At 45.4% G+C, this 14981-nt stretch overlaps 1 protein-coding gene across 6 annotated transcripts in view; it reads left to right on the forward strand.

Moving 5' to 3' along the window:
* The window catches only part of MKNK1 (MAPK interacting serine/threonine kinase 1), a 41294-nt gene that overhangs the window by 11129 nt on the left and 15184 nt on the right, over positions 1–14981 (forward strand). For 4 of the 6 annotated variants that reach the window (XM_038558150.1, XM_038558149.1, XM_038558151.1 and 1 more), the window contains exons 3-7: positions 773–923; positions 6700–6801; positions 8883–8980; positions 12124–12203; positions 13763–13836. In XM_038558150.1, the coding sequence (XP_038414078.1) occupies positions 821–923; positions 6700–6801; positions 8883–8980; positions 12124–12203; positions 13763–13836 (457 nt within the window). In that variant the 5' untranslated portion in view covers positions 773–820. Of the gene's footprint in view, positions 1–772; positions 924–4406; positions 4514–6699; positions 6802–8882; positions 8981–12123; positions 12204–13762; positions 13837–14981 lie in introns of all 6 variants that reach the window. The other 2 variants (XM_038558153.1, XM_038558154.1) reach the window with 2 other exon arrangements.

Here is a 14981-nt window from a genome sequence, read left to right on the forward strand (position 1 = left end):
TCCCCGGCCAGCCTCCACTTGGTTCTGCACATCACAGCCAATTTCATGGCCCAGTCTCTTCTCACTGCCTAGAACAGTGGTTCACAAGTGGTGAAAGTGGGCTCTGCAGATGTTGGGGGTCCTTGAACCTTTACAGGGTATCTACCAGGTCAAAACTGTTTTCATAATAGCACTAAGATGTTATTTGTTGTTGCAGAGTGGCAGTGGGTAGAAGTGGTGGTGCTTTAGCATGAATCTAGGCAGTCCTAACTGCCCTAACTAGCCCGGAACTGTCCTAACAGTCATTGTATTCCTCATTGCTACACTTTCAGTTTTCTTAAAAATGCCATTTTCACTTAAGAATGTCCTGATGAAGCAGTAAAGATTGCTAATTTTAGTGAATCTCAACCCTTGGGAACACATCTTTTTAATATTCTGTGTGACAGAGTGGAAATACTCGTAAAGTACTTATGTGCATACCAGAGTACAGTGGTTGTCTCATCAAAAAGCATTTGTGGGATTGTTTGAATTACAAGCTGAACCAGCCACTCTTCATTTTCCCGAGAAAGAATGACTAGGGCTCGGTAAGGTTGCAGAGTATCTAGGAACCAGATGCCAGAGGGCCTTGTGGCCACATTTATAAGCCTCAGTGATGTGATTTCAGCCTGCCCTTTTCAGCTTTTTATCCTGTCCTGCTCAAACAAACACAATCCTTCACTCTTGCTTGCTCTTTCTGAAGCAAACACTTCCTTTACCCAGGCTCCATCCTTCCTCTGATCATTCCTCCCCCCAGGAGATGCCATGACAGTTCTAAGGCTACTGTGATCCCAGAGTCAGAACAATGGAAGAAGATGGACCTGACTCCAGACCTTTTCCCTCTGGAAATCTTGCTATCCCAGCCCTGTTTGAGGCCTGCTGTGACTTGGCACCCTGCCAGCACCCTGGTGGGTCTCCGACTGCCACTTTCACTGCACTTGAGTGAGATACTGTGGTCTGCCTAATGAGAGCTGGCCTCCTACACACAGGACTCCTGGGTAAAACCTGTGAAATGGCCTAGCCCCTTGGAATCATGCTCACCGACTGTCCTTTGATTGAGCTGATGACACAGGTGGCTCCTTTCACCCATTATGCCTTAAATTGACTAGCTTCTGTTTAAGTGTACTTTTTCCTTGACCTTGTCCCCTACGTAGTAATGATACCATTAGAAACGAAATTGACCAACTAATAATAGGTCAGAGAAAAGAAGAATGTAGCCTTGTACCTGATACCAGAACTACCATGAAATAATGTGGTTGGACTGGTTTGTAGCTCATCCTCCGTAATATGCCAAAACACAAAATACACAGTTATCTCCAAGTAAAACAAACTTCTGATAAATCAGATTTCAGAATAATACAGTAATGATAATGTGATGATAATGCCTTTGTATTGTATAAGCTAGAGCAGCTTTGCCCAGCCTTTTTGACATCATAGCACACACAGAAAATGATACTGTTCAGCCCGGTGATGGGATCAATATTTCATTCACAGCACATCAGTAGGGAAGCTCTGTGGTAAGGTTTCTAAATAAAAGCATTCTTGTTGGTGCCTGGCTCACTCTGACAGGCTATCCCTCCTGCCTCTCAGCATGAATGCTTAAATATAATATTAATAATATTTAATATATGAAATATATAATATTAAGTATACTGCTAATAACCTCATAGTTAAAAACTTGAATTTTAAGCCAGTTTGTCTAGATTTGAATCCTGGCTCTGCTACTTACTAGCTATGTGGCCATGGGGAAATTAATCACTTAATCTCTTTGTACTTCAGTTTCTTTACCTGTAAAATGTAGGATAATTATACTTCTCTCATAGAGTTGTAAAGATTAAAGAAGTTAGGCTATGGAGAATGTAGTGTTTTGCAAGATGCTTGGGACATTGCCTGGCAGCTGGTGAGCCCCATCTAAGTGTGTGTGCTGTAGCTAGTAGCAGTGTGCACCATGGCTGCCAGTAGTACTCCTTCAGAGAGTACTACTGATGAGCTCTTTCTTCCCAGGCCCCTCGTCATTGCCTCCTCCTCAGCCTCATGTTTCTCAGTCTTGGTTCTTCCTTTCACTTCGTCAGGTTTCCATTGTTGGGGGGCCTCCACCAGCTGGTGACTAGGAAGCGACAGGATGGACCACTGTACTCATCAGCTTGCTCTCACCACTCTTCCTTCTCTGGAAAGCCGTTGTGACTGAGGGAACTAACTCTTATAGGTTGGGAGGAGGAGTGAACCATAGACTTTGAAAAGAACTCTCGAGTACTCGGGAGGAGTGAATTGCATTTGCGGAGCTGAGTTAGCCAGCAAAGACGTGTTCTTATGGGGCAAATGATCATCTTCGGTATCACACACCAGGTGCAGGAGCTGGTCAGTTGTCCATAGGCTCCACCAAAACATGGAGAACAGATCTGCTGATCTGGTGGGCAGTGTGGCTCATATAATGAGAAATGACAGTTCTTTCAGAGGTATGGGCCTTAGGGTCCCCTGTGGGGAGGCCAGCAGATGAAGAAGACTTGCCTGTTGGGAATATCTGTCCTACCAGTTGAGATGCCTCAGCCCCTCCTCAGCTGCTCTGGGAGTTCTCTCTGATTCACACTGACCGGCCAGGCTGCCTCTCTTTAGGCTTAGCACATGCTCTGTCTCTGTCTCTCTCCCCAGGCCCCACCCTGGCCAGTTCCCACTCATCCTTCAGATGTCAGCTTAGCTGTCCCTTCCTCTCATTACCAAACTGGGTTTGATATCTACTTTCACTCCATGGCACCTGGTACTTCCCTATCATATGGCACTTGTCCCACTCTATTGAAGTTGTTTTATATGTCAGTGGATTTAAATTCCTAAGAGCAGGGATACTTGGGTAGCTCAGCGGTTGAGCATCTGCCTTCAGCTCAGGGCATGATCCCGGGTCTGGGGATTGAGTCCCATATCGGGCTCCCCTCGGGGAGCCTGCTTCTCCCTCTACCTATGTCTCTGCTTCTCTCTGTGTGTCTCTCATGAATAAATAAATAAAATCTTTTAAGAAAAAACTCCTAAAGGCAGAGACTATGTCTTCTATTCTCACTGTCTAGCACAGGACAGTCGGTAGGTGCCCAATAAATACAGTATTTGTTGAGTGAGTAAGTTAGTGGTACTTTCACACCATGTCTTCTTTGACCCTCACCACAGCTTAGTGGTGTAGGGAGTCCAGGCCTTACTCTGACCTCTTGCGGTATATGAAGAAACTGATACTTAAGAGAAGCTATCACAGACAGTAGACACAGGTGGTGGGGAGCCAGGATTTAAACTAGTATCTTACAGGCTCAAATGCTCATTACATAATTTTGGTTTTTACGAAGTTTTTCTTTTTTTTTTTCTTTTTTTTTAAGATTTTACTTATTTATTCTTGAGAGACACAGAGAGAGAGGTAGAGACACAGGCAGAGGGAGAAGCAGGCTCCATGCAGGGAGCCTGACACAGGACTCGACCCCAGAACCCCAGGATCATGACAAGCCAAAGGCAGATGCTCAACCACTGAGCCACCCAGGTGCCCCAAAGTTTTTCCTTTTAAAAAAATATCATTAAAAAAAATTAAAATAGTGTTTGTTGTTTTTCAATATCATAAAAATAACATCTTCAAAGCACTAGTATTCCTGAAACATTTTTTCCTCACTAACTATTGAGATTCTGTACAGAGAAATCTAGTGCACTTGTTACTTAAAGGGCCTGGGTGACTTGCACTGCACCTAACACTAAGTATGTGCATCATTTCATATCATTTCATTTCAGTGCAAGTTTTCTGATGGTTGGTGTGTATCTGACACTGTGCATGGCTTTTAGGAGAGGCAGGAATGAACAGGCAACAGTCCTGGCCTTTAGGAACATTGAAGAATGGGACCTCATGGCCAAAGCCCATCAGTTCTCTAATAGAACTTCTAGCAGGGTGTTTGGGAGCAGAGGAGGAGCACCATTAGTTCTGTGCAGTAAAGCCATCTATTTGCCTAGTACCTAACTGATTTCCAAAGTGTTGGTACAAACTGAACTCATTCAAAGGGGGTGGAGACTTTGGGGGTGGGGGGAGCAGAGACTTTTGAGTTGGGTTTTAGTGGCTGAGAATAAGTCTCGGGCCAAGGGAAGGAAGTGAGCCAAGGACCAGTGTGATTGTGGAGCCTTACGCCCCAAGGAAGCTTTCATCAAATGTTTGCATGCTTAATGAATTAAGGTCCCACAGACCCTGCCAGTGGACTTTCTGTGATAGAATAGAGATTATGGACAGGCTTCAGATGGGGAACCTGTCAACCCCTCCGTAGGATGATGACACCTCTCCCTCCCTTCCCCCACAATGTAAACAGGGAAGCTAAGCGTGTTGTTGGGTTTTTTTTTTTTTTCTTTCATTTCACTGCCTTCCTACATTTTTTTCTTTCTAGTTTCAAAAACAACTCTCCTTCAACAAGTTCTGTTTCCAAGGAAAGTCTTAACCATTTGTCCCTTCTGGCGTACCCTCTTCCATTGAAATCCATGCAGAATAGACCAGGTACTCTGTCTTTTTGTGTGTGAAGCCATAAAATCTAATATTGAGTATGCGGCAGTGCTCAGAGGTATGATTCTTCCACAAGAGGCTCCCTCAGCCCTGCTGTGGTAAAAGCCAAGTATAAATTGCCACTAACAGGGTTTTCTAGCCAGAGTCGTAAGTATGTCTGAGCATCCTCTGTGAATTATAATGCTGCTAGCTCTTTTGCTGCTCCTCTGCATTGCCTGCCTTTTGGCTATTTTGCTTGTCCTTAGGCCTTCCATCCAAGTACAGGCAGAGGAAGGAGAAAGAGAAGCAAATCCAGAATCAGTCCACTCTGCATTTACCTCACAGCACTGATAAGAAAACAGATGGACTGGCACTGGACTGCACGCAAGGGCAGGGCGAGAGGGACAACGGCCCCTCCTCCTCAGCCCGCTTGCCGCAATGGCCAGTGCCCCTCCCTGTGCTCCGGAACAGCCCCCAGGGTTTCATTTCTGTAGAATTTCTTACCGTGTTGGGCAGCTTTTTCCCTTTAACTTAGCACAGTGAGGATGGATATTGGGTGCTAATATTTAAGTTGGATCCTCTGAATTCATAGTGTGTTGCAATCCCCAGATAGATCTTGTGCTTATACTGTTGGCCAGAGTAGTATTTTGAGATCCTCTGTGGATTCTTTTTGTCCATGTGTTTATCTGTTCTCTAAAGTATAATTGAAAACCTGCTGGCATCAGATCCAAAAATGGGAGGAAGAATGCACCTATACTGAGCTTTCAGACACTTGGCTGCCTAACCATGCTTTCCGGATTATGGTTGAATGTACCATTGTCATGTGTGCTTTCTCCTGATGGCTGTTGTGTACTCGTTTCTGAGAACGATGTATAGATGTGCATTGGCCCTAATCAATCTTCTCCAGCAGACTTGCCATTTCTCTGACCGTATTCAGCCAGGGTCCTCTGAGAAGAAAGTGGGCCTTTCCCCCCAATGGGCAAAGAGCCAACTTCCATTACAAAATCTCTTAGAAAAAAAAAAAAAAATCCAACAAGCCAGAGCCTGTGTTTATTGAAGGTTGGTCTAAAAGTCTCTTACACTGAATGCCCCACCAGCACCCAAGTGCCTCTATTTTAGAAGGATGTAAAGGTTTAATCACCCTGGTGGGGATTTAGACCCAGAGACTTCAGAGAAATCTTATTATTTCTAACTGCAGGCAAAGAGTATTAAGGCTCCACTCTGGATCAGGGGCATGACATGTTCTATAAGTAATTTATCTTTAACAGGGGAAGGCCCTTACTAGATAGAGTGTCTTAGAAACAGTGCCATGATTGGGCCCTGGTTCCCTGTTCCTCCTTTCTCTTCCCCCCTCTCAGCCTCCTACTTATTCTTTCCATCCCTACCCTTTCCTGCCTGGTGTGGCCAGTGTTGAAATGTCTGCCTCACAAATGCTCCCTTTAACATGGGGAGCCTCCCTTTAACCTGCTGGCCAGTGAGAGATAATAATATTTTTGCAATGAATGACCTCACCCAGCAGCCTGGTGTAGACTCATCAACTGCAGACTTTTCAGACTTCTAAACAGACCTGACCACATCCTCTCAAATTAGGAGCTGAGGAGTAGGGGAGAGTATCCTTGGGGTCCCACAGGTACTCCGGTCTGTGCTCCTAAACATAAAGTAATTTAGGCAATCCTCAGAGCCGCTCTCTGTCCTATTGTACCTCCAGGGGCAACTCCACTGAGGCCTATGGATCCCTGTGCACATCCACTCGGTGTCACTGAGCCTATGATTTCATTTGCATGGGCCCCTCCCAAGCCACACCCTTGTAGCTCCCTGGATCCTGCCTTTCTGGTGCTGGGGCAGGAGGACGTCACAAGTGGGATGCTGCTTATGGATTCATTGTTTTTATTGCAAACTGCAGTTTGACTAGTGGCAGATCTGAATCCATGTGCTAATGAGCTTGGTTAGAGCAGGCTCTGCTATCCTCTTTTAATCTAGCCTGTCTATCTGAGTTCCTTTCCACAGTTAATGATCTCCAATAATGGCTTTGCCTTTAGTTTTGCCTCCTGGGTCAAACAAATCAATAGTCCTCATAGATATTTAAAAACCATCAGTGTAAAGCTCCTGGGTCCCCCCTCCCCTCCCCTTTTTTTCCCTTCTGGGTGAACTTATGGCTTGATCAGTATAGTGATATTTCCCTTACATCTCTTTTCCCCCAGAGATGGGGAGCAGTGAACCCCTTCCCATTGCAGAGGGTGACAAGAGGAAAAAGAAGAAGCGGAAGGCCCGGGCCACTGACTCCTTACCAGGGAAGTTTGAAGGTTGGTCACACGACTTCTCAGATCTGGGCCTGTAGCTCCCCGGGCATGAGAGGAGCATCTTGGTAGCCCATAGGTCTAGATCAGAGCATGCGTCATCTGAGAGTCAGCTCGTCCTTATCTGTGTGACAGGGATGAATGATGGGATGAGAGAGCTCTTGGATGGTGCGCTCTGAATAGTTTCAGCGTTCACTGTAGGATAGAAAGACCAATCTGTCAGACTTGTGTATGGAGAGAGATTGGTTGGTGCATTTTAGCCCTTTTCTGATGCAATCTTTTCCCCCGCCATTCCTGGAGTCACTGCTGAGAGGTAGAACAGCCATGTAAGAGGATGAGAGAACACCAAGGGCCACAACTCCAAATGAAAGTTAAATCTTCTATAAACAGAGGATTTGACTCCTAGACATCACAGCTACTTGTGCTGTATGAGTTTGAGTCGATTTTAAGAGTTCATGCTGTGTTCAGGGGACATGATGTTGGATCGTCAAAGATTCTGAACACTGTGTGAGGCACAGGCTCAGTGCTGGTCCTGTCATCACTGAGTATGTGATGATGAAGTGAATCATCGAACACTTCTGCAAGGGCCTAAAAGGATCAGTAGCTCCTCCAGGAATGATATGCCCCCCTCATCCATTGTGTTTCTTTCACTGTGAGACCTGAAATACCTTCCCCTCATGGTCCCTCTTTCCAGTGTTGTAGGTACACTAGTGAATTGATTGTTTTGTAGAGCGGTTCCAATAACAAGCCCTTTATGAATCATGAATATTGGACTTCCACCCACCAGGCTATCCTGACATGCATGAAAGGCTAATCCAAAGTATCCATTGTGAGTGAAGCATGTCATTTAAAATACTTAAAAACAACAGTGTGCATGCTTATAAATAGCTGCAAGACCATACCATGATGGATCCAGGATGGTACTAAGTGTAGGGTTTGTCTGTTTGTCTTTAACTTAAACAGTAGATATATATGTATAGGGGTGTAGGGAGGGATGGACAAAAGTCTCAAGGTTTTTAGAATAGTTTCCAGATCAACAGGTCTTGCTCTTACAGTGAACATGAGACTATATCCTGTTATTCGAGGATGACTTGTACAATTATAAGCCTCTCATGCTAAGAGTGATAAAATCTAATTTCATGGTTTGAAAGTATTCTGCACACCCTGTGGGTTTAAATGCTGGGCTGCCTCAAGAGGAAAAAAGGTGAAGAATGGAATTTAGGGGAGAAGGAGGTCAGCTTGGCAAAGGCCATGATGGAGCTGTGGTTTCCTTTGGAAGGGAATCAAAGAGTCTGCGCTATTTGTGAGCTTGGGCAGGTCACCTAAATGTTCTTTTACCCCAGGCCTAATACTCTGTTAGAACTGCTCTGAATCAGCACCCTAAAAACCTCGAAGCATCCGTTTGCATCCTCCTTCTGTCTCCTGTTTCCTGTGGGTGACTTCAGAAACTTCTCAGAAACCTCCAGTGACTTCTATTAAATAAAATAAAATAGTGCTTTATTTCCCTTTGTATCACCAGGGTCTAGCACAGAACTAGAGCATAGAGCAGGTGCTTAACAAATGAGTAAAGGAATGAATGATGTCCATTGAAATCATACTCCTTCTGTGAGGATCCCATGGTTTCCCTACACAGATCTAACCTTTCCTTCCCCCTATTTTTTTTCCTGTGTCTTGTCCTTTTATGGTAGTGCTCACTACTGCCCGGTTTATTCTGGGGTCACTTGTCTACATGTCTGTCTTCCCCACTGGACTGTGACCCTCAAAAGGCAGGGACTATATTTTATTCCTCACTCTGTCCCTATTAATAAATTTAATACATTGTTTGGTACATAACAGGTGCTCAGGAAGCTTGGGCAGAACTGAAATTCACTGACCTCATCTCTAAAATGAGGAACAGGATGCTTTCAATGTGGTCTAGCTGTTGAGAAACTGAGTCCTGTGATGACTGGAAGAGTTGATGGTCTTCCTTGTCATTGTGTGCCCGTGCTATCACACCAGGGAAGCTGAGTGACAGCAGCTCTTCTGTCCATCTGAGCTTGCAAAGGCATGACTTATCTTGTTTTTCCTCTCACCCATTTCACCTCTAGACACGTACAAGCTGACCTCTGAACTGCTTGGAGAGGGAGCCTATGCCAAAGTTCAAGGTGCTGTGAGCCTACAGAATGGCAAAGAGTATGCTGTCAAAGTGAGTGTCTCATCTGGGTGCCAGACTTTAGCTGGTCCGAAGCCAGATAAATTTTATATTCTGCAGTATGGCAGCTCAGTAATAATGGGGACTCCAAAGATGTTCTCACTGGATTCAACTCTTGGTTTCTGTACTTACTTGCTGTGTTAATTAACACTTTTTTTTTTTTAAGATTTTTATTTATTTTTGAGAGAGAGAAAGAGAGAGAGCACAAGCAGAGAGGGAAGGAGGGGGTGAGGGAGAAGCAGGCTCCCCTGCTGAGCAGGGAGCCCTGACTCAGAGCTCCATCCTGGGATCATGACCTGAGCCGAAGGCAAAAGTTCAAGCGACTGAGCCACCCACCCAGGCTCCCCATTACTTAACACTTCTATCCTTCAGTTTCCTTCTCTGTAAAAGTCTTGATGTGGGGATAGAGTATGTGTACAGTACTTAGAACAATGCCTCACTGATAGTAAGCTACCTCTTATTATTCTGAAAAATGAAGTAAACTTCAGAGAATAGACAGCCAAATATCAAGTTAGAAGGCCTACCTGAATCTCGGTTTTACCAAACTGCTACTTGACTTTGGACAAGTCGCTGAAATTCCTTCAGCCTCAGTTCCCACATCTCTAAAATGAGGGTAACAGTACCTGGCCTTCCTGTCTCAAACAGAGTGGCTATGAAGGTGAAAATAAAAAGGAACACTGGTAGAATTAGAAACACTACCAAACACACAGTGCTATAAAGTGATGTGCAGTATCATCAGAAAGAGGACTGAGCACTCAGCTTTGGGGCAGGAGGGGTGGCTCCTTGCTGCATGGCCTTGGGGTGTCTCACTCTACCCCACTGTGCTTCCATCTGCTGGCTCCACATGGAAGAAGGGATAGATCTGGAGCACTGGTTTTCAAAGTGCGGGAGCATCAGCACTGCCTGGAAACTTGTCAGAAATACAAATTATCTGGCCCCATCCCAGACCTGCTGAGTCAAAAGCTAGGGGTAGGCCCAGCAATAGGATTTTAGCCAGATCTCCAAGTGGTTCTGACACTGAGGTTGGAGAAGCCCTCATTTAGGGCTGTTTTACATTTAGTGTGGATCAGAATCATCTGGAGAGCTAATAGCACAGAGACCCAGTTTTCTTGGTAGAGGATAGGGCCTGGGTCTTTGTAGGTTCACCAAGTTCCCCAGGTGATTCTTATACTCACCAAAGTTTGGGAACCACTGATCTAGAAACCAGGTCTCATTAAATCCAAGGGGGGCAATTCAGATGTATTTCACATCATCCACGTGCACCCCCAGGTCTAAACCCTGCCTCATACAGGCAAACCCAGCCAAAGTGCCTCCTGAAAGAAGTGTTTCTTCTCTTAACCAACTGGCCATAGTCCCAGCTGTGGATTAATAAAGGAAAACACTTCTGCCAAGCCACATTCCTTTTTGCTGGAGTGTGGCTTCATATGGTAACAAAAGCACTTACCTCAATTCCTTTTTGGACACATCAGTATAAATTACAAATAATTTTTTAAAGAATATATTACGTGTGGTAATAAACCACAAATATAAGTTGATTTTCAAAAGTTTGGGACATTTATGCATCCATCCAGACCTGTTTCTTCAAGATTGGATCATAAAAGGACAACCTGGCCCTCTGTGCCCCTGGGCATCTTTGGTGCAAACATTGAACCCTGGCTTGGTCATTCTTTGGTTTGAGCAGTTCGGCACACGTCTCTTATCTCTCCTGTCCTTTGGAAACTCCCTAGAGATGGGCTACTTCTCCCAGCATGGCCCCACAACATTTAATTTTATTAGGGCTTCCCTGTAGCCATCCAAATGATGAATCCTAGAGTCTCAGGGTTGAAATGAAATTTCAGGATAATCTGGTCCTGAATTTCTTCCATAACTCCTCAAATAGTTGTCCATGTTCTGCTCCATGACCTCTGATAGCAGGAGCCTATTACTTCTGCAGAGAAAATAATGCCATTGCTGAATAGCTTGCGTGCTAGAAGGTACTTCCTGACTTTAATCTGAAATGCTAGGTAAATGAACGAGTTAAATAGCTTCTGTGCCCCAGCATTGCACCTCTCTGACTGCCTAGAACATGGGCCCATGATGGTTTACTACCAGACATGGACTGTATAGACAATTACACCTGGTCATGGGTGTTTGTGCTGCAACACACTGGAGAGGTTTGAAGTATTCTACGCAGCGGTCTGGAAACGAAGGAGCAGGGTGTTACCATCTGTGCTGCCCACTCCATACGTAGGACCTTAAGGCAGAACCAGCTCTGCTGAAGACATGCCCCCAGGCTCTACTTGGAATGGTTTGGGGCACTCGGTGGGTCTATGGAGATGTTCAGTTAGCCAGTCCCTGTTTTAACCACTTGTTCATCTCTTGGCTCACCCAGGCCTTCAGTTCATACTTGCCAAGCATCTCTAGGTATAGGTGGGAAAGACAATGCCTCTAGGTTCTGTGAGAGAAGCTGGATGGCACATAGATAGGATATGGCACAGGGATAGGATAGCAAGGCAGCTCTGGGGTTGAATGCCAACCCTGTCACCACTTATCAGAGCTGCGGACAAAATGTTTGACCTCTTCCTGTCTTTTGGGATTGTATTATAAGAAATAACTGAAACTGTACCTGAGTTGCTTAATGCACTGCCTGCAAAGGCTAAGTTCCCTGCAAAACTGCAGAGATGGGGTCTGACCTGGGCCTTGGAGCTTTAGTTCCTCTCCACTGTGTCCTCCATCCCCCTTGCTCTTCCTCCAACCCTGGAAGATCCTTCAGTGGAGGTTGTAAACCTTGCCCTTAAGACAGGAAGAGATGCCCTTGAGGTAGGAGCTGGGTAGAGGTAGCTTTTTATCTTCTTGCTGGCTGCCTCAGTGTCCCTGGGGCACTGGGGACAGTCCACAGTCAGCTGGGGACAACAACCCCATTGGTTTCCACAGTGTTTGCTTGTCAGCGTCAAAATAGGCCCGGCCAGCCTGGAAAGCCCTTGGGTTGGTCTCTTGTGTTGCTGGCAGGGTCACAGTGCCTGTGTCACCAAGGCCTACTCCATGCTTGCCCTTGTAACTGGATGTGGGCTGAATTGGGCCTTGGATTCTCCCAGAGGGCTCCTGCTGAGAGGTGTTTCAAGGTCAGATGGGTATGACAGGTTTTATTCTTCCCACAGATCATCGAAAAACAAGCAGGGCACAGTCGGAGTAGGGTATTTCGAGAAGTGGAGACGCTCTATCAGTGTCAAGGAAACAAGTGAGTACAGTCTTGGGTTACTTGCTGCTTCTCTTGTGGGGATGCTTAGCTGCAGAAAAGGTCATTTCTCATCACCTCCTGACCCCAGCATTTAGCTGTCATGACTTGGCCACAACTGTGGAGGATTTTTTCTACTTTCCGTGTTTAAAGAGAGAGAATGGAAAGAGGAGACGAGGCAGCAGCCTTTGCTTCTGTTCAGGCTGAAGTACTGAAGTACCCAGGCAAGTCGGAAGAGTGAGCAATCCGAATGAAGGGCCGGGAGAAGATGGGGTCCCTTCCTTCAAGTGCCTATGGGAATGAGGTTGACGGAGTGTCACCTGGTACACGCGGGCCCAGCTTTTGGGACTAGATGAGGACAGGAGAGCTAGTACGAATCCTTACTGTGTCCCAACATACACCCAACATAGTAGTGTATGTGCAGCTGCCGCTCAGGCTCCAGGAGCCCACTCTAGCGCTCTGCTGGCCAGCTGGGCCCAGGTGGTTTCCAGCCCCGCCTCAGCCAGCTCACCACTAGCTCCAAATGAGTGGTTCTCCCATGGTGGCTTTAAATCAGGGTCACCTCTAAGACTCTGCTTCCCACCCCCCCTTCTCCTTGCACAGCAGGGTCAGCGGGGAGCCAGCGGCCAGGTATTGATGGCTTTGTCATTAAGCTTGGAGGATGGGGGCTGCTGTTGATTTAACTCCAGGCGCTGCTTCTACAATCTTCTTTCAAATCAGGCCATTTTAGTCATCTTATTTGGATGCCTTCACACTAGTAAAAGCCCGGTGTCTCCCAAAGTGGTCAGCATTTTTTTACGAGGGACAGATTTTTATTTTCAGCCCTGCAGCTTCTGAGTTCAGCATTAGAGCCTCTACTTGGTTTATTTCGTTCTTTAAAAGAAAAAAAGCCCCCAACACGTCCGATATCCAGGCCGGTAGTTTCCCTCCTGAGTTACAAGACGACCTTGTTGGCAGAGCTCCGTAATGCTCAGGCAGACAGGGAGTGCTCACCGGGGAAGGCCACAAGTGCTACGGCGGCCGGGAACGCGGCCGTTTCATTAAGCAGCGCTTAGCAGTTAGGGTCTAGCAGTGCCCACGTTAGGCCCCAAGTCTATTTGACAGATGTTTCCATTTTCTCCAGGCAATGTAAATACTGCCCCGTGATTTATGGGCAAGAGGGAGGGCAAGTAATTATTTGCTGCTTGCCTCCAGGACACACACCTACTATTCAGTGTTATTAGCCGCAATTGCTTCCAGTCGGCTGCAGATTTTATTCAGTTTAATGTGACCGGGACTTTTTTATAACTCTACCTAGTGGGTTTTAGGGTTGGGGTTTGACAGCACAGACTTGGTGAAAACACCAGAGACTGAACATTATGGAAAGATAAGGTGACCTGAGTCTTGCTAACACCATTGGCTACTTCTCAAACATGGTCTTTAATAAGCATTCTGATTTCAGGTTGATTTCTGCCCTGCTACAGGGCATTGTATATTTTTTTCATTGTATATTTGTAAGTGGGCCTTAATATATAATACCATTTCCCTTTTTTCCCCTTTCCTCCTATTTTTTCCTATTTAAGGAACATTTTGGAGCTGATTGAGTTCTTTGAAGATGACACAAGGTTTTACTTGGTCTTTGAGAAATTGCAAGGAGGTACTTACTGTTGAGTATGTGTTTGGATTTCTGATTAAGACCCAGGCTGGTGATCATCCATCATGAATCCCAGAGACTTCTAAAATGAGTCAAGCTAATAAAAAGGATGAAGGACTTAAAACTGCCCTTGATTTGGGAGAAGGGAGGCCGGAGGGAAGAATAATAATTAGCATTTTGCAGAGCCTAGAATGTCACCTGTGTGGACATTCTACAAATGCCTTCTCATTATAATAGGACTCATATATAGGTACCTTTAGTCATCAATTTATCAATCCATTGTTTTGACCTATTCACTATTAAGTTAATTATGGGGTGGAAACTCTTACATACATTGTGAAGTCCAGAAAGGTTCACCAGGGAAAGGAGGGTCCCATGGCTTAGGACATAGATCCAGGATAGAGAGGAGGCCTGAGAATCTGTATCCTTCAGATGGAAAGATGCCACTCTTGACTGTCACCACCAGTGCTATCACCCACACACATAATCACTGGAATGTGTATTAAACTTGCTTGCTTTTCTGACATAAAGAAGAGGATAGAGCAGCCCTTGCCCTCACCATTACTCACCCAGCCTAAGGATAGATTTGCAGGGTGCAGGTTAGGGAGGATATCTGGAGCTGAGTGGAGAGCCACGTGGCAGGGTTTTGGTGGCTAAAGGAGCATGCTTTAGAAGCCAACAAAGCTGGATTTAAGTGTAGCTGCATCACTTACTGGCTGCGTTACCTTGGGCAAGTCACATAACCTATCTAAACAGTGTTCTCATCTATAAAATAGGGATAATGACACCACCTTTCGATAGCCCTGAAGATTAAATGAGATCTTTCATGTGAAATGCTTGGCATAGTGCCCTATAGACAGTTAGGGTCCAATAAATGTCACCTATTAATATTATTAAAACAATTGAGTATGCCAAAGGCTATCTTAGAAGTCAGTAGTATATTACTCTCCATTTGCCCATTTAACAAATTTGGAAACAAGAGACTCACTACAGTAGGGCAAACCTGAGACCTAGCCAGGAGCCAGTTATCTGGGAATGTTCCCTAGCATGCTGGGATCCTTTCATTGTTTGATCTGGCAGGTAAGAGATGTTTCATCCCCTCCCCATGCCGAAAACCAGCAGTAAGTAAACCTATGCCGTTTTTAAAA

The sequence above is a fragment of the Canis lupus genome, chromosome 15, assembly GCF_011100685.1.
Source record: "Canis lupus familiaris isolate Mischka breed German Shepherd chromosome 15, alternate assembly UU_Cfam_GSD_1.0, whole genome shotgun sequence".
In the NCBI taxonomy this organism is placed as follows: Eukaryota; Metazoa; Chordata; class Mammalia; order Carnivora; family Canidae; genus Canis; species Canis lupus.